We start from the raw sequence: 24743 nt of genomic DNA on the forward strand, positions 1-24743 counted from the left end.
ATAAATAAATAAATAAATAAATAAATAAATAAATAAATAAATAAATACAATTGTGGAATCCGAAGACGCGACCCAGTATAGTATTGCAACACTCACCAGTATGAGTAGTAACATGTTTCGCAAGATTTGAGCTTGAAGTAAATTGGCGTCCACAAATTTTACAGTTGTACGTTTTATACTTCTTTCCATTGGGGCCTGCCTCCGGTGGAGCGGCTATAGTGTGAGCATCTGGTATATACAGTTTGCTTTGAGGATTGAAGTGAGATGTGTAGTGGCGTCGTCTTTCCTTCTTGTCCACGAATCCTTTGTGACACAATTCACAAGAGAAGGGTCTTTCCCCTGTATGTATGCGCCGGTGAATAGTCAAAGATCCTTTTTGTGTGAAAGTTTTACCGCACAGATCACACATGTATGGAACGGGTTGATCGGCATGCATCTTAATATGGCGCATGAGATTCTTATGGTGCTTGAAGATACGATTGCATACCTGGCATGTAATTATGCCTGGAAGAGTGTGGCGGAATTCATGTTCTACCAGTGATTCCGCATCACGGAACAACAAATCGCAGGAGCAACACTTTGTTTCTGGGATTTCCTGATTGTGCGATGTCTTCACGTGTTCCAACGCTTTGGGGAGATTTTCGAACATTTGTGAGCAAAGCCTACAAAAGCAACGCTGGGTGGTCTCAGGCCCAAAGCAGCTTAATTTGTGCTCACGCAGAATTTGACGAATGCGGAAACATTTTCCACATATTTCGCAGATGAAAGGTTTTTCGCCAGAGTGTGTTCGTCGATGTTCGATTAGGCGCCTCGTATCTTTAAAACATTTGCTGCAAACATCACAGGAAAATGGGCCATCATGGTTACGCTTCTCATGCAATCCTAATGATGCTGAATTGCTAAAAAATTTGCCACAAAACTGGCATGCGAGGCTATTTGCCAGCGAGTGAATATGCAAATGCCTTCGTAGCGTACTGAGTAAAGTGTACGATCGTTCACAGTAGTCGCATTGAAAACGCTTCTGTCCTTCGATCACAACTATTTTGGTGTTGTAGATTTCGGCTTGTATTTTGGCTTCTTCTTCTTCATCCATTTGCTTCTCCTGTACGTGATTTTTTTCTTCGTGGTGCTGACAGTCAGCCAACGATACAAATCGCTTTTCGCAATATACGCATTTTATTGCCAAGCCTTCCACGTGTTGCCGCAAATGCTCACACAGTACTCGTGCCGAATTGATCAACTTATTTTCGCATTTTTCGCACTGATAGGGTAACCAGTCTGAATGATGTACGCGGACATGTTTATTCAGTTTGTCACGCGATTCTCCGGTAAAATCGTTGCATATGTAGCATCGTAGCTCACGCTCGGTATAATTAGTGCCATCGTTAGTTTCATTTGGTAGTTGGAAATGCTTTTTCTCGTGCTTTAGCAGATCATACTTTTTTGTGAATTTTTGCTGGCAGTAACGACATACGAATCGACGAGTCTTCTCCGCATCAATATCGTACTGAGCCCGATGTAACTTTCGCATGTGCCTGCTAACGGCTTGCCCACACGAAAACCGTGCCGGGCAGTACAAACAACATCGTTTCAATTGCGGATCGTGCTGTTGATGATGCAGGTTGAGTCGATTAAGGTTTCGAATGGTCTCTGACACGCATTGTTTGCAGTCGAATGGAAGTTCTCCCTCATGTTCTATTCGTAAGTGATCCAACAGCTTTTTACGCTGCAGCAAATCTCTTCTGCATATGAAGCACTGCGTTAACTCTTCCCTTTGCATCTTTTTGATTGAGGAAGGTGTTTTAGGTTCCATTTCATGCTTTATACTGATCCTTCCTTCATCTTTCGAAGGATCGTGTATTTGTTCATGGCAAATCCTTGTTCCTTGGCGCCGAAGTGATCGCACCTTGACATCTTGCATCATGTCTGTTTCGTGAATATCACCTTTACCAGACGGCCTTTTCAGCTGCGATACTTCTGCGAAATTTTCCACAGGTTCGGCTTTAACATTCTGTTCGCAAGGCAGCATTTCAGCATCACATGTCTGTCGAGCAACAGTCATATCTAGCATCATATTCTCGACTAAAACGGGGACTGTATCACTGTTATCATTCAACTTGCGATCCTCTTGATCTGAACTAAAATCCGTTCCGCAGTGAAATTCCGCAGGGTGTTCCTCCTCTTGCTTGACGATGTAAATCTCTTCTACATCGTTGTTTGAAGGTATAACGTGGCTGTAACAAAAGAAATATATTTAGTTGTTCAGATATTACAAAAACATTACCCACCGAAGCAACATTTTATCTGCTTTGCCTACAACAAATTATTTGCAATGACGTTTCACTGGATCTCTCATAAAGGTGCAATGACGTTTATTACGCCACACGAATAACGCCGTTTATAGCAAAAAAGGTGCACACTGGGGGCTAATGAGGCGTAATGTAATGTTTTTGACATTACAGATTAATGCCAAACTGCTGCGCCTCCGTCAAAACGTTTAAAACCCTTTGCACACTGAAACTGAAATGAACTGAACAAAAAGTAGCGTATCGAACGACGCGTTGTCTTGTATGAGATTCTATGGGACCCTTCACACCGACGTCGACGTCAACTTCGTACGGCGACGACGAATTTGTGTAAAAAGACAGCGCTCCTTTTGTGTCGGTTAAAAACTTTGGCCATGGTTCGTATACTTGGTTTTTGGGTGAGTGGGGCGAAGTTTGAAAGTTCAAGACACATTGTATTTTTGGTGCGAGAATTAAAATAGTTTCATGATGAATTTGTGTTTGTATTACAAGTAATAATTAAGTTAAAATTATTTTGCATGCTTGTGATACAAAAAAACGTCAATTGAGTAATCTTCGATTAGTTTTTAACTAACCAAGATGTCTAATTGTTTTCGCCCGAACGACAGGTCGAAATACTTTTCCGTTGCCTGTCGCCCCCGTTCGTAACCGGTGTGAAAAAGCGTCGCGTCAAAACGTAATTAACGTTCCCTGTGTGTGGGGTCCTGCAATGAGATTAAGGCCGATTAACTCGTCCTCAAACGGGGTGGTCGACTGGGCCGGCAACGGCCCCTTGTCTCTAACTTCGTCTACTATATGGAGGAGGCAGTGGACGCTACTCGGTACAGACCCGACGATTCTTTCGTAGTCTTTAACGTATTGCTCAAATAATACTTTTGCATACCGCAACAAACGTCTATTGCGAGTCCCGTTGCAAATAGCAACCGCCCAATGTAACTTGCAATAGAGTTCAAAATCTTGTTCGGACAGCACCTGCTGAAAAACCACGAAGCCTACCACATCACAGAGATACTCCCACATTGAAGGGGTCCAGCGTCCAATGATCCTGCCGAACTGTCTGCCTTTCCGTTCATGCGGAAAGCGGACCTCGCACATTAGGCTTTGGAGTTTGTCGTCATTTTCCGCGCTCATGCGAGTTGTGTGCGTAAATAACTCCCAAAAACTTCTCACTGCCCCTAAGTGCAGCAAATGTCGGTCGTCACCCACTATGTCTAGTTGCAAACGAGCCAAAGGCGTCATTTGAGTGGGATCAGCAAAAGTACGATGTGTGCGGTCGTACCGATGGGCCACGAATTCAGCGTGCGTTCGTGCGGGGAAGGGTATGTTGCTCAGAACGAAAGGTTCGCCCGGCGGTTTAGTGGCTTCGCGCACCCGTCCAAGCACAGCCCATGATGTTAGTTTTGCATTGTATAGCTTCTTGAAAGGTGCCCCATCAATGAACAAGTCCAATTTTATGGCCGACGATGACGACGTCTGTGCCCGTATTGCGTCTTCTGTAATTTAATGGTGTTACGTTATATATATTTATATGAGAATATAATTTTAGAGGCGCACTTACTAACGTCACGCTGCCAGAAGGCCGCCGGCTCAGCAAGGCCAGGGAAATCTGGGCGTGATGTCCCACGGACCTTCGAGGCCCGTCGATTGTTTCCGTTGGATGACATACTGCAGTCAGGTAAAATAAGTAGTCGAAAGCCCAAGATTCCCAAAGCACTACAAAACTATCCATCAACATCTTCCATCTTGCACATGACCAAACGGCTTTTCGAGCGGCGCAGCAATTTTCAGCTCTTATCTTCGACTTACCTTGACTCCTGATGCGAAGAAATTGGTCAAATCTCCACTTTACAAACCGTCGACAAACTTCGCTCACTTTAAAGTCTCTGGTGGACGCAGAAAAACGCAAGAAACTGTTTCACGGTTGGACCGGAAACTTCAACAACTGTATGGTTCGGTTTGTTCCGGTGATGCGTCTCAACTGACAACTGACGTCGCCTTTCGTTGTCAAAAGAGACGACGAACGAAGAAACGACGAAAACGAAGTGTCATTCAAAACTTTTGTCATGTCAAAACTTTTCGTACACTTCCGGTGATGGTGGTTAGTAGCAGTTGGTTTTTCGTGAATGGATATTGACTACATCAAATTTGTCAAAGCCGTTTTGGCGAATGGCATCATATTGGAAGATCAATGTTGCTGCAGCAATCGGAGTCTCCGTACTGGAATGCCAAGAAATGTGTAATGCGTTGAAAATAACTGCCGAAAAGAATATTTAAAACGACTGGAAACGGGGTTCGCTGCTTGAAGACATTCCTGCAAGATTATTACTGTGTTGATATATAATTTTCTGAGAGAGCCAGCAATGCTAGGTAAACCCACTGTCTGCCGTGGCATCGTCGGTGAGATCACCATCGTCGGTCTATCACCATTTCAAGAGTAGCCTCTTCTTTTAATTGTATCATTTTCGTTTACTTTTCACTAGTATTATCACTTAAGAATTTCTCGCTATTACGTCTAGAAGTGTTAAACAGATGTGTTATAGTAGTACTTATCTGCTCCTGTCCGATGTTTGTAAGGACGTCCTTATCTGAAACTCAGGATTGACGCGCACTCGTCTCTCTCACTGGTCATAACGACCCACTCTGTCCTATATATAACAATGTTTCGTCACTATATGTCTATTGTATATGTATTGTGTATGTATATTTAATATTTCCCTTAATCAGCGTCGTGATACTTTTATGTCTTCTTAGTAACTGTTTCATCTTCGTGTATATCTTGCTTCATCTTCGGGTTTATTCGTGTACTCGTCTCTCTTTAAATATCATTTACCAGCATCCTTAAATTATGATGCAAACGCTTCTGACCACGTAGCCTAATGGCTTAATTGTCGCATGTAAGCAATGGCAACTTGATAAAAACTTAAACATTCACTACAATTGATTTTTCATTCACGAATTTTCTGAAATTTTTGTTTTGTTTAAATAAACTTAGCTACGATAGACACTGTATTTTAGTAATCTGATTGGATCATCTCAGAAGAAAAAGATAACTATGTTTTTTTCGAGCCGGACTGAACTGTCGAACTTAAAGAAGTAGACGAACCGAACAAATAATATTTGCTGTTAATATTGTAGTGCAGTTGTTTATGGCGTCCCACTGAAGCGCTGTGATGAAAGCGTTCAGAACAAAGTTCACACGAATAGGGCCGTTCTCCGGTATGCGTCCTTGTGTGGATTTTCAAAGCACCAGCTTGCGAGAAAGATTTTCCGCACACGTCGCAAGTGAATCGCAAGGCGTCTTCTGTATGTAGTTTTTGATGACGAATCAGATTTGCTCGCTGCTTGAACATCCTTCCACATTGCATACACTCAATCACACCTGGCTGATTATGCTGAAATTCATGCTCCAATTTTGCTGACATCGTTTTGAAGCACAGATCGCAACGGTTGCAACGCCTCTCTTTCGCTGATAGAAGCTCATTATGAGTTTCTTTTGTATGCTGAATTAATTCACTGTACCCAGAAAACGTTTGTTTGCATAGCTGACAACAGCATTCCTCGATACGTGTTTGGAGACTACCGCATTTTGAAAGATGTTCTTTCAACATTGCCTTAATACGGAACCGTGATAAACAATTCTTACACTGGAATGGCTTTTCGCCTGTGTGGCACCGACGGTGTTCTATCAAACGGATAGATTCCTTGAACCCCTTGCCGCATTGTGAACATTTGTATGGATTAATACCGGTATGAGTTAGTTGATGATACAGCAAGCAAGAAGATTTATGGAACGTTTTGTCACAAGTCTTACAGGTATACTGTTTCGCTCCAGTATGGGTATTTTCATGGCGACGTAACGTACTTAGCAGAGAATACGAATTTTCACAGTACGCACACGCATAACGTTTAGTTCCATCAACGATTATCGTTTTGGATGAATTTTCACTAACGAACGGTTTTCTACCTTTCTTAGATCTTTTGGGCATAAGTTCTGCTGTTGCTTCTAGCTGTTCCTTCGTCGTCCCATGAACGAGCTGTTCATGTTTCTGGCACTCTTTCAATGTGAAGAATCTTTCTTCACAATAAACACATCCCATCATGATGTTTTTTTGATGTATCGCCATGTGTTTGTTCATACGACGTACCGAAGTAAGTCCTTTTTCAGATGGTCTGCATATATGACATCTATAAGGCAGTTTATCCGCATGGATATTCAGATGCTGGTTTAAAGCTTCCAAGGACGAGTAGTGCTCCCGGCACACGTAACAATTATGCTGAGGTTTTTGTATCTCAGCGACCATATGTTTCCTTTCATGTTGCTCCAAACTGCACATTGTAGCAAGCCTTTTACCGCAATGTCTACAAACGTAACGAGCTTTCTTTATGTGAAGGGTTTTGTCATTACCTGAACTTTCACCATGGATTTGCCGTTCGTGTTCCTTCTGATGACTCTCCGTTTCAAATCTAACCAGACAATAAGTGCAGTCGAATTCGCGTTTTTTCAAATGTTGGGCAAAATGACGATTCATTGCAAGGCCGGATTTAGTCTGTGTCGACGGGCATTTGTCACACTTATAAGGCAGCATATCTTTATGCATTTCATTTAAGTGGCTTTTCAGATCATCTTTTGAGTCAAATGCAGAATTGCATATAAAACACATACCGTGCTGAAAATCCCGTTTCAAATCTTGCACGTTTCTCACGGTATCGTCTTCAATATCTATAGGTTCCTTATCACCGTGAAGCTCATGCCCTTGGATACTGCGGCTAGATTCGTGTTTCGGCGAGTCAATTAACACCATATTTTTCGGTACAGCTTCCTGTTCCAAACATTCGTTATGTACGACAACATTTTCATCAATTGCGGCTTCTTCTTTGTATAAGCTACATTCCAGAGATGATTTTACGATGTACACCTGCTCGATTGCATGGCGACCCATAACGATTTGACTGTATGGGAGAAGCAAGCAATTCATCTTTCATGAAACTATATAGTAAACTCTTTTTTGGTGGTACTAACCGGATTAGCATTTCGATGACAAATAACTACAATTTTTTGCAATTGTTAAACGAAACCAGATCGTGGAAGAACGTCAACAATACAGCCACAACACAGAGTTTGAGCTCACTGGTGACATTTTCAGCATGCCAAAGAAAGTATTCAGCCAATCAGGAAGCAGCTCACTGCGTACTTTATTTCATTGTGGATCGAGAAATGATATAATGAATATTTTTTAAACTATGCCTTGTAAACCGAAAAATTTCCGATGACAGCAGTAGAATTCTAAAATGCTTTGAAATAGCAGAAAATGAAATGATCAGAGCAAATCGGATAGTTGGCGTTAGTTGTTTCGACGAATTTTGATACTATTAGAACTCATAAATGTAGCTACGTAATTTAGCATATTCCCAAGCTGAAGAACATGTAAAATAAAAATAATATACGTAGGATATGTAACAGAAGATTCTGAAAGATGATGGATTGATCTTGCTGGCTTATAGTATTAATTGTTCTTTCAAAGGTCTCTATGAAAATGTTCAAGCACTCTTTCAAACAAACTCTTAGTAAATCCCGTTTTGTTAGTACATTGCACCGACTCGACACTGCTATTATTCTCGCTCTTTCATGTTTTATTCGGTTGCTCCACCGTCGATTGGTCATATATTAACACCTAGGAGTACATTTTGATCTTGTGCAGACCTCAGCCTCTCCCTTATTAACGAAGCTATCGCTTTCTGCGTTCTACGATCAAGCTTTTCCAACTTCTTAGAAACATCTCTTTTAAGATCCCAGTCAGGTTTACGTGGTGCCAAATTAGCAATATCAATCTCTTCAATAACAATTGGTGTTTTCATCATCTCAAGTTGTAAACCAACTCCCACATCCACAACATTTACATCGACATCACGAGAGGCTTCATTGATTTGATCGCTCACGGGCTCATAATTTCGAAATATTGGTCTAAAAATGGATTGGAATACATAATTATGAATTTGTTGTAATTTGATCACTTATAGTTTTCCACTAAGAATTCAGTTTAAATATAATTACTTAGGAACGCAACATGCACTTTTTTCAGCAGTGATGTTGCCAAAAGTTGGTTCGTCGTGCTTCTGTTTCAGTTGTCGAAGACGCTGTTTTCGCTTCAACGCCTCCTCTTCCAAGTTACCTAAGTTTACATCCATCTTCACTATCACACTAACTTGAGTATGTTTCGTTTGGACTATGCTAAAATAAGCAAACTCTTGAGTGATTGCAAAGATGTTGTGAATTCTTCCTTTGTCAACTTCAACCAATTAACGCATGTACGAACATTATACAGCGCTATCTCTTTATAAGCGAAGCTTGGGACGTTTATTACAGCTAATCAAAACACTACTCAGAAATAAGAACGCGCACCGGTTTTTCATTAATTTCCGTATTTGGGTACCGATGTTGAAAAATGTCAAAAAATGTATGCATGCTTCTTAATTGGTTCTTAAACGGAAGAAAAACCAGTCTCAACCGGATTAATTTGTTATTCGGGAAGAAACTGGTTCCTCCGAGGACGCCATAAGAAGTTGAACCGATAATATAAACAAAACATTCGTTAATCGAAAAACACTATGACACTTCTGAAATTGTTGTTGACCATGTTCGTTAGATTCTAAGCTTCAATATGCACGTGTTTTGCGAATTGTGTCATGAGCAACGAAAATCTGTGGACAAAAGTTTTTACGTTTCATCGTGTTGTCACATTTGCTGTAGGAAATGCTTGATAAATCCGAACACCTGCAGTTTTTGTGGAAAAGCTTGTCGTATAACGTTGATTGGTCAATATTTGCCAGCGACAGTGAAACAATATTTCACGAATCATTCTGAACAAATCACGTCGATTGGGAGAATTTATTTGTTTCAAATTAGTAAAATGGATCATTTTATTTCTTCCAACGTACATATGATCGAAGATTATGATGTTATTAAACACCGAATACAAAAAATGAGAAATATGTACGATGCATACGAAAAAGGTATTAAAGATGAACAAAAGTTAGTCGCAAAACTTCAACTGAAACAAAATCTGTTTCGTGACACATTTGATGATCCTGCACACAAGCCATCAAATGGTCTCAAAAGTACAGGTGATAACGAAGACTTTTTCATGGGAAATAACACGGAAATAATACATATCCAGAGCACTGTTTTATCTTAAGCTTATTCCGTATTACAGCGACCACTTTTCAAAAATGTCGCAATAAATCAATAAAATGTGCCCGCGGAAACGCTATTCGAGCCGCACGTAAAAAGCTACAATGAATCTGAACAATCATGAATAACAAGAGAAGAAATAGGTATGTGTTTCGTTTAATAGTTGATATTAACAAAAATAAAAACAAAAGTTTTTTTTAACATAAAACATGTGTTTTTGTTCTTCTATTCCAAGGAGCAACTATGTCCGTTTTACGGCCCAAAACAGCAAAAACGGACGGTTGTCAAAAAGCATTGGTATTTTATTGGTAGCATTGGTGTTGGTGAAAATTATAGCTCATGCCAAATATTCAAATCTATTATAGCATAAGTCCAGTAAATTCTTTTTTTCTTATTTATGTATTTCTTCATTTATTTTTAAAATACACAATTATTCAGTTACCCGGCGACGAACGCACAATCGCCGGGTTAACAATATTATTGCCAGATTACAAAAGTAGCTGATAAACGTTAAAGCCAAAAGAGAAAAAGAGTCTTTTCAGCAAAAGAGTAATTTTTATCACTTCTCTCGTCGACTTTGGATTAAAACTTCGAATCGATCACAACTCATCTATTTTAAGAAAACACAACTAAAATTATTTCCTTTTAAAGTTTGTTTTATGACCGCCTTCTCGATGGATCGGCCGACTGTGTTTCTCTTTTGTCTTGCTCTCAACTCTTCCAGTAATTTAGCAAGCGTACGTGCAGAGCTTCTACAGTGTGAGTGATAGTTTGCTTTGAGCTTTTACGTTGTATGTGTATGTGACGTGTCTGAAGAGTAACAAATTTTCATGGCGTATTCAGTCCAATCGAGAACCGTGCGAAGTTTTAAGTGTTAAGTGTGCAAATTTCCAGGTTTTCATGAGTTTATTAGGCCACACTTGTGGTTCTACAATCATGAGATTGATATATTGATCGCTTTCTGTTCATTGTGAAGTTGCAACCGCGAGTGAAGTTGCGGTCGACGATGAGCAGAATTCGATGTTTGCTGCTGAAGGACCACTCGTTACTCGTTATGAAATAATATCGAAAATCTATGATAATGCAAACAAAAATTCGGTTTCTGTAAATTGGTTGAAAAAGAAGTGAGAAGTCACCGAGTAGCACGGATTGTGAAGTTAAAGGAAGCGACAGCCTTTTTGTCTGTGGTGTGGTGTTTTTGCTAAGTTGCACGCGTTTTGCATGCGGCATATAAGGCGTGTGGATGTGTGTGGGAGAATCATCGGAGAGTGCGTGAATAAAATGATGTCCTGAAGACGAAAGATGAATGCAGCGATTGTTAGTAGCAAGGAGTATCTTACGATAACAACCGTTCAGTTGTTTTGCTTATTAAACGTGAATTCTTCTAAGTCCTAACCGTGGTTGGTCATATTTACATGCTTAAACCATCATGTAATTTGTTGAAATAGGTGCTCTATTTGTTTTTCTAAAATTGTGTTTGTGGTACAATTATTTTGAATAGAAAAGTGTTTTTTATTTGTAAAAAGTGTAATCGGCCACTACTACGTATCCCGCACTTGTTTGTTACATGTTACATTTCGTTTAAGTTTCTATTGGTAGTGATTAAAGAATTATCATTTTTTTATGTTCAGCCAGGTTATTCGAAATGTATTAGCAGTGGAACAATTTGTTTTCTACGCTCCTAACAATTGGATGAACTAAATGATACTGAAACAAAATACTATAGAAAAACCAAACGTTGTTGTGGATTTAGTATCGAACAGTTGCATAAAGTTTTAAAACAAAAAAATGTATACGTTTTATGTTTTTGCTGCCTGATCATGATGGACGAAAAAAATGTCGTAGATGTGAAACGAATAGTGAAGTGTGATAAATTGCACGAATGATCTTCGCAACTTTTTCAGAACAGGATCGGTATGAAAGAAAAGCTAATCGATAACATTCCGCTTGTTTTAATTCGAAGATCCATATCCATTGGCGATAAGTAAAAGAAGAAAGTATCCGTGAGAGCCGTACAGAAAGAAACCACGCAAAAATGCAGCACCACAAACACACGTATGCTTACATCCACCATACGAATACAGACACATATGTAATTTGTATTCTTTCTGAAGGTGTGGTACATGTTGTGTGGAGTGAATACTACTGAAAATGCGATGGGCTAAATCAAGTTTAGATAGCAAACGATTAGATAAACATTTGAAGCAGTGTTGTGTGACATAGTGGTTTATATATTTCGAAGCCTACATAAATATGCAAAAGATTAATCATTCCTTTGCTCATTTATTTCAAAGTATCCGCTACTCAGGAATGTATTGTGAAGTTTGTGGCAATCAATGTAAGAACAAGTATGAAAAAGTAACTTGAACTGATGTTAAACGTGTGAAAAAGATACGGAACCTGAAGAGGTATTATAAGTGCAAGAAAGCTCAAGTCTTGTAAACAATGGAACTCAAAACGTTTATACTGTTGTTTGTAGGTAAGTTGAAAGAGCATGTACATCGACGATCATTGTAAAATAACATCTATCAATAATGAACGGCTAGTGTACGATTGCCGCCCAAATTCAAGACATTTCGAAAGTCTGACATACACTGGATGTCGACATTGTTGGAATACAGAAGGATAAAGAATGTACTAATGAGGAAATGGATCAATCAATAAAGATGTAGTATTTTTGACCCATTGCGATAACAATGTCATCTTGAAACCGGCATTGAACGAATTAGGACGCACAGACGCTGCTTTCTGATTTAAGTATTCAATTTTTTCAAATACGCAAAAGTTTAGGTTCATTTTCAAAAGATGGTCCTAATGTCTGCATTCCAGAATACCCTATTTGCACAATTATTGCATCCGCGTTTGCTATAGGCAATCCGTATTGAAGAGAGTTGGCGGGTTATTCTCGCTCGTTGTACTCGGGCGAAGTATTCTGCATCAATTCACTGCGCCAAGCAGGTGATGTTGATCCTTCTGAGTAGATGTAAACTGTGTAGGTCCTGACGTTGAGCAGACTCGATTGTTGTTTTATTGTTGACGATCAACTAGTTCTATGTTGGTCCGTCGGGAGACACCCACGTGACATTTTTGACTTTTGAAAAAGCTCCAATCGAAGTGTGTAATTCGAATTGTCAATTTTAGCATAAACAATACTGATCAAAGTCCCAAACAAATCGGGAAACTCTGTACGGGGGTGATGATGGGTCTGTAACGGGATGATGATGGTAACTCTGTGGTAATGGGTCTAATATATAAAATACATATTCATATTAGGAATAAAAAACGGTTCTCAATAGACTTCCGAGAAATGTAACATGGTTTCCTTCAGTAGTCGTCATAACCCGATTACTTTACCGTAATACGGAATACGGAAGTACCGCATTTACGGAACTGAACTAATTTACGCTCTCGGATTTATGGTGAATTATAGCCAAATCCAGCAAATGCCAAAGGAAATCAACTATACATGATAACGTGGCTGACCAAAGATTGCCGCCAATTGCTATGATTCAAGAGTATTACAGCATTGTGTAATGTTATGTATGTACAATGAGTAGTTCAATCCGTATTGTAGTTTGGTTTGATTATGCATTGTCATGTCTTGAGTGACCGATTCGTTGTCAGCTACTAGGTATTAAATCTCGTCCATGATTACGCTTAAAGCTTTCGACTCTATCGACCCCGACTCTAATTTATCCATTCGAGATGGTTGACATAGTAAACTTCAATTCTCATGTCGAGATTTGTACTGAACATCAGAAGAAGCAATGCAACGCGGATTCATTGTGTTCATAATTAGGAACTTCTTTGGTTTGTGGTCTGTTGGTCGGTTTTCGGTTGGAATGTTGTATCAAAAGTTGAATGCTAATGAAATATTTATAGGAACACATTTTTACACAAAATTGTATATTGTACATAATGTAAGTTTAAGAGTAATTAGTAACAATAAATGATGTTTATGATCTTTTCTTTCAGCTTGCTTCAGTGTTTCTTTTTCCGTCGAAGTTCATTTTGAATCACCCGATACTGGCTTTTTTCTAAAGCACTCTCCGCGCCAAAACACACTCTTATCGACAGCAACGACAGTTTCGTCGAACAGTAAAGCGCGGTTAATGAACGACTCAATTCTTTCGATTGATCGTTTTACGGTAGTACAAACAAGCCAACCTGTCTCAATTCGGGCAAGCTACGGACCGTTTTCTACAAAACAAACAGTGCCAGCTCGGTACATCGTACCCGACGTACTTGAAACCATCAATGCTGATTCTGGTTTACAAAACACTACTATTTCCTTAATAGACCTGCAGCAATCCAATCCTCATTTAGACATTTCGGCACACGTTGTAAAGAATATAATCGTCCGTGACTCGCCTGTGTTACGAGTGCTATTTCACGCTGGTGCTGATCCGAGGGGTCATCTTCAACGACAAAAAATATGCGTTCTTCTACACGCGTCTATGACCAACAAAACACCGTTGAAAGGACGCTGTATGCCAGAAGGGGAAGATGGAGTTTGTGTCGCAGAAGTCGTGATCCCTGCAAATTGGTGGCCGCCTATGCCTTCTCCTGATATAGATGGTCGTTACCCTGTCGTTACACCGCCGAAAAGTCCTCAGCGCGTGGTACAAGTTTCCTATAGCGTATTCGAGCCACCTGTACGCAATCCCGAGCTTTGCGAACCAAAAGTACAAATCCAACCTCTAACGCCGTTCGCAAAGATTCCACTTCTCCAGTCTCATCTACCATATAAAGAACTGCGCGCTGATGATACCCTTACAATGATGGTTCCACAACAACCATTGTATCCTTTATCAAAAATACATGTACCAGTATTCCTGCATCCTGAACCGGAGCAAAGCATTGCAGTATTTATAGTTAGGTTAGTACATTTGGCATGGAGATGAAATTTGACGAATCTTCCGGAAAATATCGCGATATACGAAAAACTTTGTCCTTTCCTCCAGAGCTCGCGTTAAGGCTGGGATGCGTATACTTGGCGCGACTGCATCGTCTGATGAGTGGAACGTGTCAGTCGAAAAAGAAAACACCAAGCACACAGTAGCTCGAGTAACTGCTTTCCGTAAGGACCAAGATCCTGATAGTCCAGTAGGCATGGTGCGAACAGGTGACAATCGGTGAGTAACAATCATCAAAAGCTTAAACAAAACATTACACATAATTTCTTTTATTTTAAGGGCGTTGGAAGTATTTTCCTGGATGCTAGAAGTTGCCAATGATACCAAAGAACATTTAGATGGTGGCAGAATTATATGGTCCGTTAGCTACGTACACGATGGTCCAAAGATAAAGGATCTCTCGGTAGAATCGATAGCTACTACGAGTACAGCAGCACACGAAGAAGGCAAAAAGAAAATCGTAGCAAAACTTGATATACAAAAAGATGATATACAAGCAGTATTGCCTATTGCAAAGGTAATTTTTGTTGCTCGCATTATTTTTTACTTTGTGACAGCTTTATTCCGTGTATTAGAGGGTTTTACATAAAACTATTAGACAGTGAATGTTTATCTTAGACTATTAGATGGCAATGTACGTCGAACTTTGCCTCTGGTTTCATTGGTCTCATTTTTGGGGTCTCAATTTTTGGGTCTAATCTTTTTGGTCACACTGTTCCGTTCCGCTTATAGGACACACTCTTCCGTTAACGTAAACATCTGTTTAGCCATATTTGAAACCGATGAAAGCTTCCATTTCATCACCCTGAATTCCACAGCGTTGGACCTTGGGCGTTTGTGGAAACTGTGGGCGTTCTTTCCTTCTGAAGTTAAACAAATGCTTGGCATTCCCTCGGTGAATTGCATCATCGTTTTTAAGATGATGCGCTTCAGATTTTCTACAGTGCGTCCACGAGGCATGTGTCCAGGTCCATCTGAAGAGGCGGTCAAAGTATAGACTGCTGGGTTATTCAATACATTCGAACCTGAATAAGAAAAATACATTTTTATGGTTTGTACTACACTTACTTTGTACTACAGTACGGTCTTCCTGAACATCAATACACTTGTTTCAAAGAGACTCAAATATATACATTCCAGCCCTTATGTGAAAAAAGTGAGAGGAAGGGCTTCAGAGTACGCTTCCGCAGCTGTAATGGCGTCATCATTTGATTAAAAGCGCTTTCCACGCATGTTTTTTTAGGTTTGAAAACAGATGGAAGTCGCCAGAGAAAAACAATAATCAAAATTTATTGTTTACCAGTTTTCAAGTAATCCGCTAACAAAATTCCATTCGTATCCCAAGAAAATGATGCTAACACCGTTTTGAGCGACTTCTGGACACAAACTAGTTTACCACTCGAAGATCCAGGCTCACACCACTCTTTAGCCTCTTGTTTTGATTCAGGATCATGGTGATAGACCCAACTCTCATCCATAATGGTGATTCAATGCACAAAATCCACTTTATCCTTTCGAAAAAGCTGTAAATGTTGTCGAGAAAGTTGCATTCGAATGTGTTTTTGTTCCATTTCTTGTGAATGCGGCACCCATTTTGCACACAGCTTTCTGGAACCCAACACTTCAGTCAATATATTATATTGGCTATACTGTTTGAATACGAACATAGTATTTTCTGTTCATTAACACTGCCTTTCGGGCAGGAAATCCTTGAATTAGGTACAATAATTATTTGAACTCGTGAGCGACGAGCGTCGTTGTCGCGTCGCTGTTGCGTCGCTGTCACGTCGCTGAACACCATGGATTCGATGCCCGGGACCAGTTGTCACGCAGCTGGTCATTGGTTCAGTGATAAGCTTCATTTTCCGGCCCATTATGACGCATACTAAGTCTTTCTCAGGGCTTGTGTTGAGGGGGGAGACCCTAGCGTAGTTGGGTAGTCTGGCTATATTGTAGTTTGGTGAGACATCTTTCTCGAGGACCCATTAAATAGCAAACACTCATAGACACTAATTGTTGATATGGTAATAATAGTCTTTGGTTTGGGATTAGATGAAAAATGACGAAGTAAGAATAAAAAATATTAATATGATGGAAAATAATTCCTGTTGAGCAAAATTGGGCGGATGCATAATCACGGACCCATAAAAAATATAATTTAAAAATTTTCCCATTTCGGATAAACATTTGTTTTCATGCTATGTTCACAGAATTGGGAGCTTATGAATACTGCGGTTCTTACCGGAAGGCAGGTGTCCCAAGCAATGAAAGTATTTATTGTGTCACAGGCCGGCAAAGTGGCAGATGTAACATTGCAAAGTTCTTGTATGGTGGAAGACGAAAGTGTCATTAAGGTAAATGTAAATGTGGTACAGTATAGGTATAGTGTCAAGTGAAGTAACACCATTTATTATTGAATACGTAGGTATCTTCATCATGTAGTTCTGTATATGTGGATGGTTCAGAAATTGGAGGTTCGTCAAACGCATCCGTAGTGGTCAAATACGGGACATACACCGGTCTTGCACGATTTACTGTTTGGATGCCGGAATTTCCGCTGGAAGTATCTGTCGCTGACTTTCGACTATCTCAAATTAAAAATTGGAAAATTCCAGATGATCATATCACGTAAGCATGAATTTAACCTTTATTCATTCGTTTCTTTTATTGCACGTAAAACTAACGAGAGTAGATAAAATAGTGGATACAAATAATACTTGGACACGTCGTCACCAAAGTCAAAAGAGTCTAGTTGGTATTGAATCCTGCATAAGGGAGGGCAGTAAGACATGCCCAAAAATTCAGACAGCGTGCCCGAGCATGCAGGCGTCCCAGATGCGTAGATATATTGAACAAGATACGGCACCAAAAACAACACTGTGCGACCGCCTGTTCGGCTCTTACGGTTCAAAAGCCCTATAAGCCGAACGGACAGGTACGCGGAGGTATAGATCGGCGGCTGCAGGAAGGTAGTAACGCATATGGCGTGAACGTCCGTTTTCCATTCCATTTGAAACGATTATGGAGAGACGATTTTGTTAGTCTTAGAAGAACGGACCGGACCGTATTTATGAGAGCAAAACTTCAGATAACACATACACAGTCTAGTATGGAAAGAGCAACGCAACAGCAGACTAATTTATTAACTAATCGATTTTTTTACATTTTAATTATCGATTTCAAATAAATATTGAACACATTTTTTAGGATTCATCGGTTGTTTTCATTATTAACTCTTTGGTTTTTTTCAGAATGAACAGTAAAACTAAGCGTCGTAAAAAGCGTGCCTATAATGGCGCTTGGGAACATCATGCCGATGACTTTGCGAACGGCCCAGATCGAAGTACATGTCGTGCAAGATATCAACAAAGTCAAGTAGAAGTTTACGCAAGATTTCTTGCAGTTGATCAAGATTCTGGACGTGTGAGCTATTTGATTTCTCGTCGCACTGGTCTACGGGTAACAGATCTTGTTCAGCCGCTACTTCGAGTTGCAGATCCGAAAATTGCCACACTTCGTGGGCGAACGCTTCAAGGACGAGCAATGGGTCGTACTGATGTTCAGGTAAGGTTTACAATACAAACCTCCATTCAACATAGTACTGCTCGAGTAGTAGACATCCTTTGATTTTGTTCACCATATGCTATTTGATGTCATGGTCGAAATATAGATGAAAGCAAGAGAAAACTCAATTAGATGAAAGTCATAAATAAGCAAAGACCTAGTGAAAAGTTTCAAAGAAGTGTACTGCACAGTCAAACCGTGCCACAGCCCTTTGCCCTGATATAATTATCTTTCTTAAAATTCCCACTGACGGTCTTCGATGTGAAAAAGATTGTGTTACAGTTTTTTTTAAATTACCTCTAAAATGTTGATAAAACAGGGGCTTATACCTAGAGAGATTGCTGTTGTATTAGTGTTATAGTTACACATTTCCGCTCATAGTTACTGATAGTTACAGTTACGGTTGTGGTAGGTCCCGTCTGAGATGGTGAAACTGAGCACGATGCGAGAGTGTCCGGCATAGCAAATTGGTCGATGAAGACGCTCGATGGCGAGCGATGGAATACCTTGATGCAGGTCAAGACCGCTCGGTGCTTATAATACCGAATAGCAACATCAACAACAAAACTTTTCCGTTGTTGCATAGTTCACTTAATTCTGCCTACGTAGTTCGTTTAGAACTTTTCTAGTAACCAGTGGGCTTTTAAATTCGGCCCGGTCCGTTCTTCTAAGACAAAAAAAACAATGTGCCTTAATACTAACAATTCAATAAACTTTTTTTCGGTGCCCAGGTCCTTTCTCCTATTAATGGCAGAGTAATAGGAGCAAGAGAGGTTCGAGTAGGTAGTGATAAAGTTACAATAACAAAACTTCTAGTGAAGGTAGTTTCCGGATTACAACTCTCAATCTCAAGTGACCCCTCCATCGAAAATGGCTACATAGCGGAAACTTCCGTCACACGAAAATTGACCGCCCAGTATCAAGAAGGCTTGCTGGACATTGATTTAGAATTTTCAGATGGTTCGAAAACACCATTAAGGTAGGTAGCATGCATTCGACAGGGCTGGTTTCGTTCGATTTCTAGTGTGTTTTATTCCCGTTTTTGTAACTACTTGGATTTTCTCAACAACAGGGATATTTCAGTGGATGACTACTTTCTGTTAGTTGAAAGTCTCGACACTGAAGTGGTTGCCTTTGCCCCTATGCTCGCGTCTCACCATCCACGAGTTATTGCGGTCGGCGAAGGCAACGGTAATTTACTTAGAGTAACGTTGCTGCTATCAGAAGAGTGTCGTTTGCGGCGTAATTTGCCGGTGTCTAAGCAGGTAGGATTTACAAACGCTCATGTCCTAGATTGAATTTATAGTTATAAATAAAACCTCTCGCTTTTTTAAATTAATTTCAGGGAATAAAGGCTTCCTTTGGTCCTCTAGTTAGTGCACTGGCATCGGTACAAGTTGACTTTAGCGGTTTAGATATAAGCTCCCGGCCAGATACGGTTCAGAATGATGGTATTATCGGTAAAGACCGTAGTAAATCTGGCAATGAATTAAACGATTTAGAGGAAATTCTAATCGGTGTACCTATAAAACATAACAGTAGACATGGTATAGAAGCTGCATTGCAACCCTCGAAGCAGTATAACCGTGGTAACATTATCGTACCTGGAGGAAGCCTTGGAAAAGGTGGAAGCTTGACTTCTAATAAAAGCATAGTGCATGATGATGCGACTACCCTTGAAATCGGAATGTATGTCGTGTTAACGGTGTTTTGTCTGGCGATTGCCGTGTTTGTGGTGTCCTGTGTTGTGTACGCATCTAAATATCGACCAGTTACAATTGATGTTAATGGAGAAGCAAGCATTCATGATGCTATGGGTAATGCTAGTGTTTCCGATGTTGGAAAAGGGAGTGAATCCTGTGCGACAAATGTCCATGATTGGGTATGGTTGGGACGAGCAACGATGGATCGATCGAATGCGGAAAGCGCGTTAGAATCTGGTAACTACAGAGGTGTGTAATGAAGCTAGTAATCATATGAGATTCAGGAATATATATTTATTCAGCTTTCTCTTATATTTTAGACTCGCGAATGCATATTATAAGTAATCCGATGAATTCAAAATATGGAGATGCAGATGCAAGTATCATACATGCAAATAGCTTTGATAATCCCAATCACGTGCAACTGCCACCCTCGGCCAATATACTTACACATAATGTGCGTGTAATAAATGGTTTGTTTGGTAATGGGGAAACCTTTATGCCAATCAATTCGTCTACTTATAATAAAAGAGACCGTCACAATGATTCTATAGTGTAAGATATGTTCTGAAAATGTGTGTTTCGTATAATGTCACGTTTTTACCATAACACGATATATTGTCTACTTTTAGAGAAGAAGCGCCCCCACTTCCTCCTCATGGAACAACAGCTCTGGTAGACCGTGCTGAATATCGTCCACCAGTTCCACCACACCGTAATGCGAATAATTCTATCAATATTACTAACAGGGTAAGATATGCTGTAAGTTAGTGAATGGTCATCCAATATTAAAAACTGTATATTTGTGTGCGGGTAGCAATTTCCGTTTGACACAGTTATGCAGTCTGAAGTTAAAAAGCGAAATCAAATACGGCACGAAGGACGGAATAACGGTTCACGAATGAGCGATAAAAATGGCTCAGTAACGAATCCGGCTTATGAAATACGAATGCCAAATGCGTTATTGGTAGAACGGCACAACCTCAGGCATACGCAGCACAAAATTAATGCAGCGCTTTTCAGTAACGGAGGACAAGAGCAGCTTAAACATCAGCCTCCTAGAGTAGCAATGCTGGCTTCAAACAGTTCACCAAACTCGTTTGAAAACATGGGTTTTTCTGTCGTTTCCGCTCCTCACTCGTCGATTGTTGATAGAAGAGAGCAGCGAAGGCTTGGAAAAGATTTACATATGGCAGAGCGCTTAGTTAATCAACAAAATGATCAACAAACAGCATTTAAATTTGACACAATTAAACACCAAGTTCATGCCGATAATCATGAATTACAGCAACAAGCTCTACCCTATAGTAAAAGTGCATCATCTCCATGTCGAAATGCGACAAAAAAACACGAAATAATTGTTGTTGCTAAGGAACAAAGTATCCAGGAAGGAAAGAACAACTGGTCTAGCAGCGACACATCCCAGTGCAATGACGAGTCATCAAGCAATCAAAACAAATGTCACATCTCATTTGATGATAATGGTGGCTTTGTTACACCATCCAGCGACCGACGTTACTCAAGCAATCGAGTGCGGGACATAATTCAAAGAGGAAATTCCGCATCAGCCGCATCAACAAACGGTTCAGAAATGGCGAATGAGGTAATTAGAAAACCTTCCGTGGTAGGAAATCCTATGTTTTCCAGCACGCCTGACAGTGAGTTGGGTCCTGGAGAGAGCCTAGGCTTGGATGATCTCGATATGGACTATGAACAAATTATGCATTACTTCGATAACCTGAAAGTAAGTTAATTCTACTGACAGATTTAATCATTTAATGAGTCTGGATGAATCTATTTTGTATAACGTCTCGTTTTACACCATAGGAATCGAACGCCTGAGTGCAGGAGATCATTGCAAAGATTCGCGAAATCCTCTCCACGTTTCAAAAGCAATATCGAAACGTGTCAAAGTCGCTAAATGCCAGCCCATCATTCATCCCTGGCATATGCGATCCAAATTTTGAGAAGTTTTTCGAACATCTAAGTGAATCTTACGCATAGTACTACTGAAGCATCATTCATAACCATCACGATTAGCATTTTTATCAAGGAGCAACAAGGTAATCGCAAACATACAACTACCAGTGATTTTCATTTTGCTTAAAACTGTTTTAAAAATTATTCTTTCATAAGTGCCATATGAGCCTACGTGGCATTAAGTGAAGAACATTAAAGAGCATCGCATATGGCAAGTATCAATGCCAGCCAATTAACGTACTATTTGGACTATTATTTCTTAAAATTAATAGATACACAGCATGAATATTTAGACCGTCATTGTGGCACCGATTAATCATTGCAATGCGGACTTTTGTTTGATAGGGATTCACTTGAATGTGAAATGAACGGGAATAGAATGAAACATTCTTTAAGTTAAAGAAATATTTAATTATAACTAGTAATGTTTATTAATGTAAACATATCGTCCACTATAGTACATTTTATGTATTAGTTTTGTGATCTCACATTATATCATACTCAAATTTCTTCTCGCCATGTCAGCCATGAAAATATACTTAATTTATTCATAGTTCTTGTGATTAAAGTACATTAACCTTATGTGTTGGATTTCATTTGAATAACAATTAACTGTTAGTTAGGGACTAGTTTTGATTTCTAATAATATCTGCCAAATATTGCTTTGCACTGACCAAACAAATACACATAAAATGGAATGTTGAAACATCATTATTCAATTTTCATTTTTTCTCATACATTTCTTAATAATTTCAAATAATAGGACGCATAATAGATTGCCAGCAAAAAATTAATTGCTTTCTTGAAACAAGAGAAAAAAACTATACGTAATAAAGTCATGAACGGGAATGATAAGAGAAAGGGCCCAATTTATGCGTTGCGTCAATATACATTACAGTTTTCTTTGCGTTTACGACATTGCGACACATATTGTATATAGTTACAAAGTTTTATACTTTTCGTATAGATAAATTTGCATACGGCCGTTATCACAATTATCAATCAATACATTATGATATTACCCACATACTCACGGATGAATTTCAAATATGGCATTTTTCATGGATAATAGTAAGGTCTGTATAAACACTAAAAGGTCTTAAAACCAGCAAGCTTGACCGAAAAACAAAGGCACAACTATTTAAAGGCTTCTGTAACGAGCTCCATACTGATGAGCGGAATCGAGTATCACAGGCAGCACAATTCAAGATTGTCGTATTTTGCGAATTCCGTTTCCTGTCTTAAAAGATTGGCTTTTTGCAATTCGATACAATTCATTAAATGACCCAAACTGGGATACATTAGTTATACATTGACGGTGCGCAAATGCTTCTATTGTGAATCTAGTTCTAATGAACCGGAACATGTTTGGACAAAATATACAAACTATATCTATGATATTTCGTCTCACCAAATAAAAATTTTGAAATAAGAATAGAGCCGGAAACATTGCACTGGAATCGTTAAAACATTGTAATGGAATATTCGCTAGTTTATATTTTATACTTTGACTTGACACTATTTAGATTTTCGTTCAATCATTCTCAAGTTTTATTTTTTGCGAATATCATTTTGAATCGAAGTGGATGATGAATGTGGTAGTTTCTACTGCAGTTAATGTGAATATTCTCGTTCACTCGAAATACGTTCGCTTCAATCGCATTTTTTTCTGAGATCTGCAATTTCTCGACCATGATCAACATTTTTTTTTATAAAGTAATCATAAAAAGTCGTGGGTAGGTGCCTTTCTTCATTTTGTAAGAGTTCTAATGAGAATTGGTTGACTAACATTTACGACGACCTCTCAGGCAGCCACTAGTTTTAAAGTGTGGTACGGATCACTTTTAAACACTTCAAATGAGTGTAATGTGATGACAATGCAAACCAAGACGATGAAACAATGTTTCTGTTGTTAAATCAGAGTTGAACGAAGATCGTCAGCTAAGAGTCGTTTAAAGGTGAAAAGATTTTTCTTTTATATTTACATCGTGGGTTCCGTAATAAGTTTGCTATGTGAGATAAGATTAGGAGTCGTATTTATAGCATCCCTAGTCTTTGCTACGCCCAGTTTTTGTTAATATACTATACTTCTAGGATAGAAATAAGATTTATTCTTTAGTATTTTATCAGGGCTTTTACTGTTTGATATAGGTATAGGATTTTGTATCGATTGTTTTGATAACGCCCGAAACAAAAGAACAAAATCGGAAAATATTGGAATACAAATATTTTTTTCAAATAACCAATACTAATTAAAAAAAATGTTTTTTACAGGAAATTGCAATGTTTTAAGTGTAGTTACTGAATTATGTTGTGGTTTTCAGATTCGGTAATTTGTAAATGATATACGAGGATATCAACATGGATGCTTTTCTTGTTATGAAATGTGTTTTTAGCATGGAGTTTTGTTATGAAATGTTTTATTATGAAGAACGGTGACATCAATTTCGTTTCTTGCGTCTCTTTAATGTTCATTTCGCTGATTTGTAGTTTTATGTTTGAATATTGAATATTGAATAGTTATTGGTCTCTAAAGACTTATATTTTTGTCGCTCAAGATAAACTTTGCACATGCGCAAAAATCATTTTAAATCTTACAATATTCACTATTGTCGGTTTCTCACATTTCATGATTTCGTCATAGTCGGATTTTAGTTTTAAAACTTATTTAACTATTTATCGTGAACTATAAAGTATTTAACGATTTCAACTTATAAGCGATAATAGAAACTCGAGTGGTTTGCTTTGTATTATCTTATACACTAATATACGATATAAAACATATGATAAGTCAATGAAGAGAAAAAAGGTCAGTTTGCAGGAAAAAAATTACACAATTCCCACAACATTCTTGATAAGATTTGTAAATCTGTTTTCCTTGGAATAACAATAATACAACAAAAATTCGCCATTATTTCGGTACTTTTAAGGGAATTCTACAGTTGTGTTGGAGCTCGTAATAAAAAATCTATATTTGTTTGAAAACTATGATAAAATATTTAAGTATCAAGCTTTAGATATGATATCATATGATTATATGCAATTATAAAAATATGTAATAATTATTTGTTCTATTGGTTTCACA

The 24743-nt window shown here is 38.9% G+C and overlaps 4 protein-coding genes across 4 annotated transcripts in view; 1 reads left to right on the forward strand and 3 right to left on the reverse strand.

The window, feature by feature from the left end:
* LOC131209380 (zinc finger protein 85-like) overlaps positions 1-2304 on the reverse strand; it is a 3427-nt gene extending 1123 nt beyond the window's left edge. Inside the window, exons 1-2 of the mRNA XM_058202436.1 lie at positions 2289-2304; positions 97-2234 (exon numbers count right to left, since the gene is read on the reverse strand). Of these exons, the coding sequence (XP_058058419.1) occupies positions 97-2234; positions 2289-2299 (2149 nt within the window). The 5' untranslated portion in view covers positions 2300-2304. The remainder of the gene's footprint in view (positions 1-96; positions 2235-2288) is intronic.
* A 2446-nt stretch (positions 2305-4750) lies between these two features.
* LOC131209671 (zinc finger protein 436-like) lies at positions 4751-7435 on the reverse strand. The gene is made up of 2 exons (XM_058202787.1): positions 7327-7435; positions 4751-7256 (listed from the first exon to the last, which is right to left on the reverse strand). The coding sequence occupies exons 1-2, from the start codon at positions 7335-7337 to the stop codon at positions 5357-5359; spliced, it is 1911 nt and encodes a 636-aa protein (XP_058058770.1). The 5' UTR covers positions 7338-7435; the 3' UTR covers positions 4751-5356.
* Positions 7436-7875: 440 nt separating this feature from the next.
* LOC131210520 (coiled-coil domain-containing protein 12) lies at positions 7876-8593 on the reverse strand. Its single transcript, XM_058203777.1, has 2 exons — positions 8359-8593; positions 7876-8268 (listed from the first exon to the last, which is right to left on the reverse strand). The coding sequence occupies exons 1-2, from the start codon at positions 8490-8492 to the stop codon at positions 7965-7967; spliced, it is 438 nt and encodes a 145-aa protein (XP_058059760.1). The 5' UTR covers positions 8493-8593; the 3' UTR covers positions 7876-7964.
* A 1750-nt stretch (positions 8594-10343) lies between these two features.
* Positions 10344-24701, forward strand: LOC131212594 (transmembrane protein 132D). The gene is made up of 15 exons (XM_058206515.1): positions 10344-10389; positions 11790-11974; positions 13471-14374; positions 14460-14630; positions 14691-14928; positions 16622-16765; positions 16837-17039; positions 17663-17975; positions 18707-18954; positions 19048-19240; positions 19321-19927; positions 19999-20233; positions 20311-20428; positions 20496-21422; positions 21506-24701. The coding sequence occupies exons 2-15, from the start codon at positions 11941-11943 to the stop codon at positions 21518-21520; spliced, it is 4350 nt and encodes a 1449-aa protein (XP_058062498.1). The 5' UTR covers positions 10344-10389; positions 11790-11940; the 3' UTR covers positions 21521-24701.
* The last annotated feature ends 42 nt before the right edge of the window (positions 24702-24743 follow it).

Source organism: Anopheles bellator, chromosome 2 (assembly GCF_943735745.2).
Source record: "Anopheles bellator chromosome 2, idAnoBellAS_SP24_06.2, whole genome shotgun sequence".
In the NCBI taxonomy this organism is placed as follows: Eukaryota; Metazoa; Arthropoda; class Insecta; order Diptera; family Culicidae; genus Anopheles; species Anopheles bellator.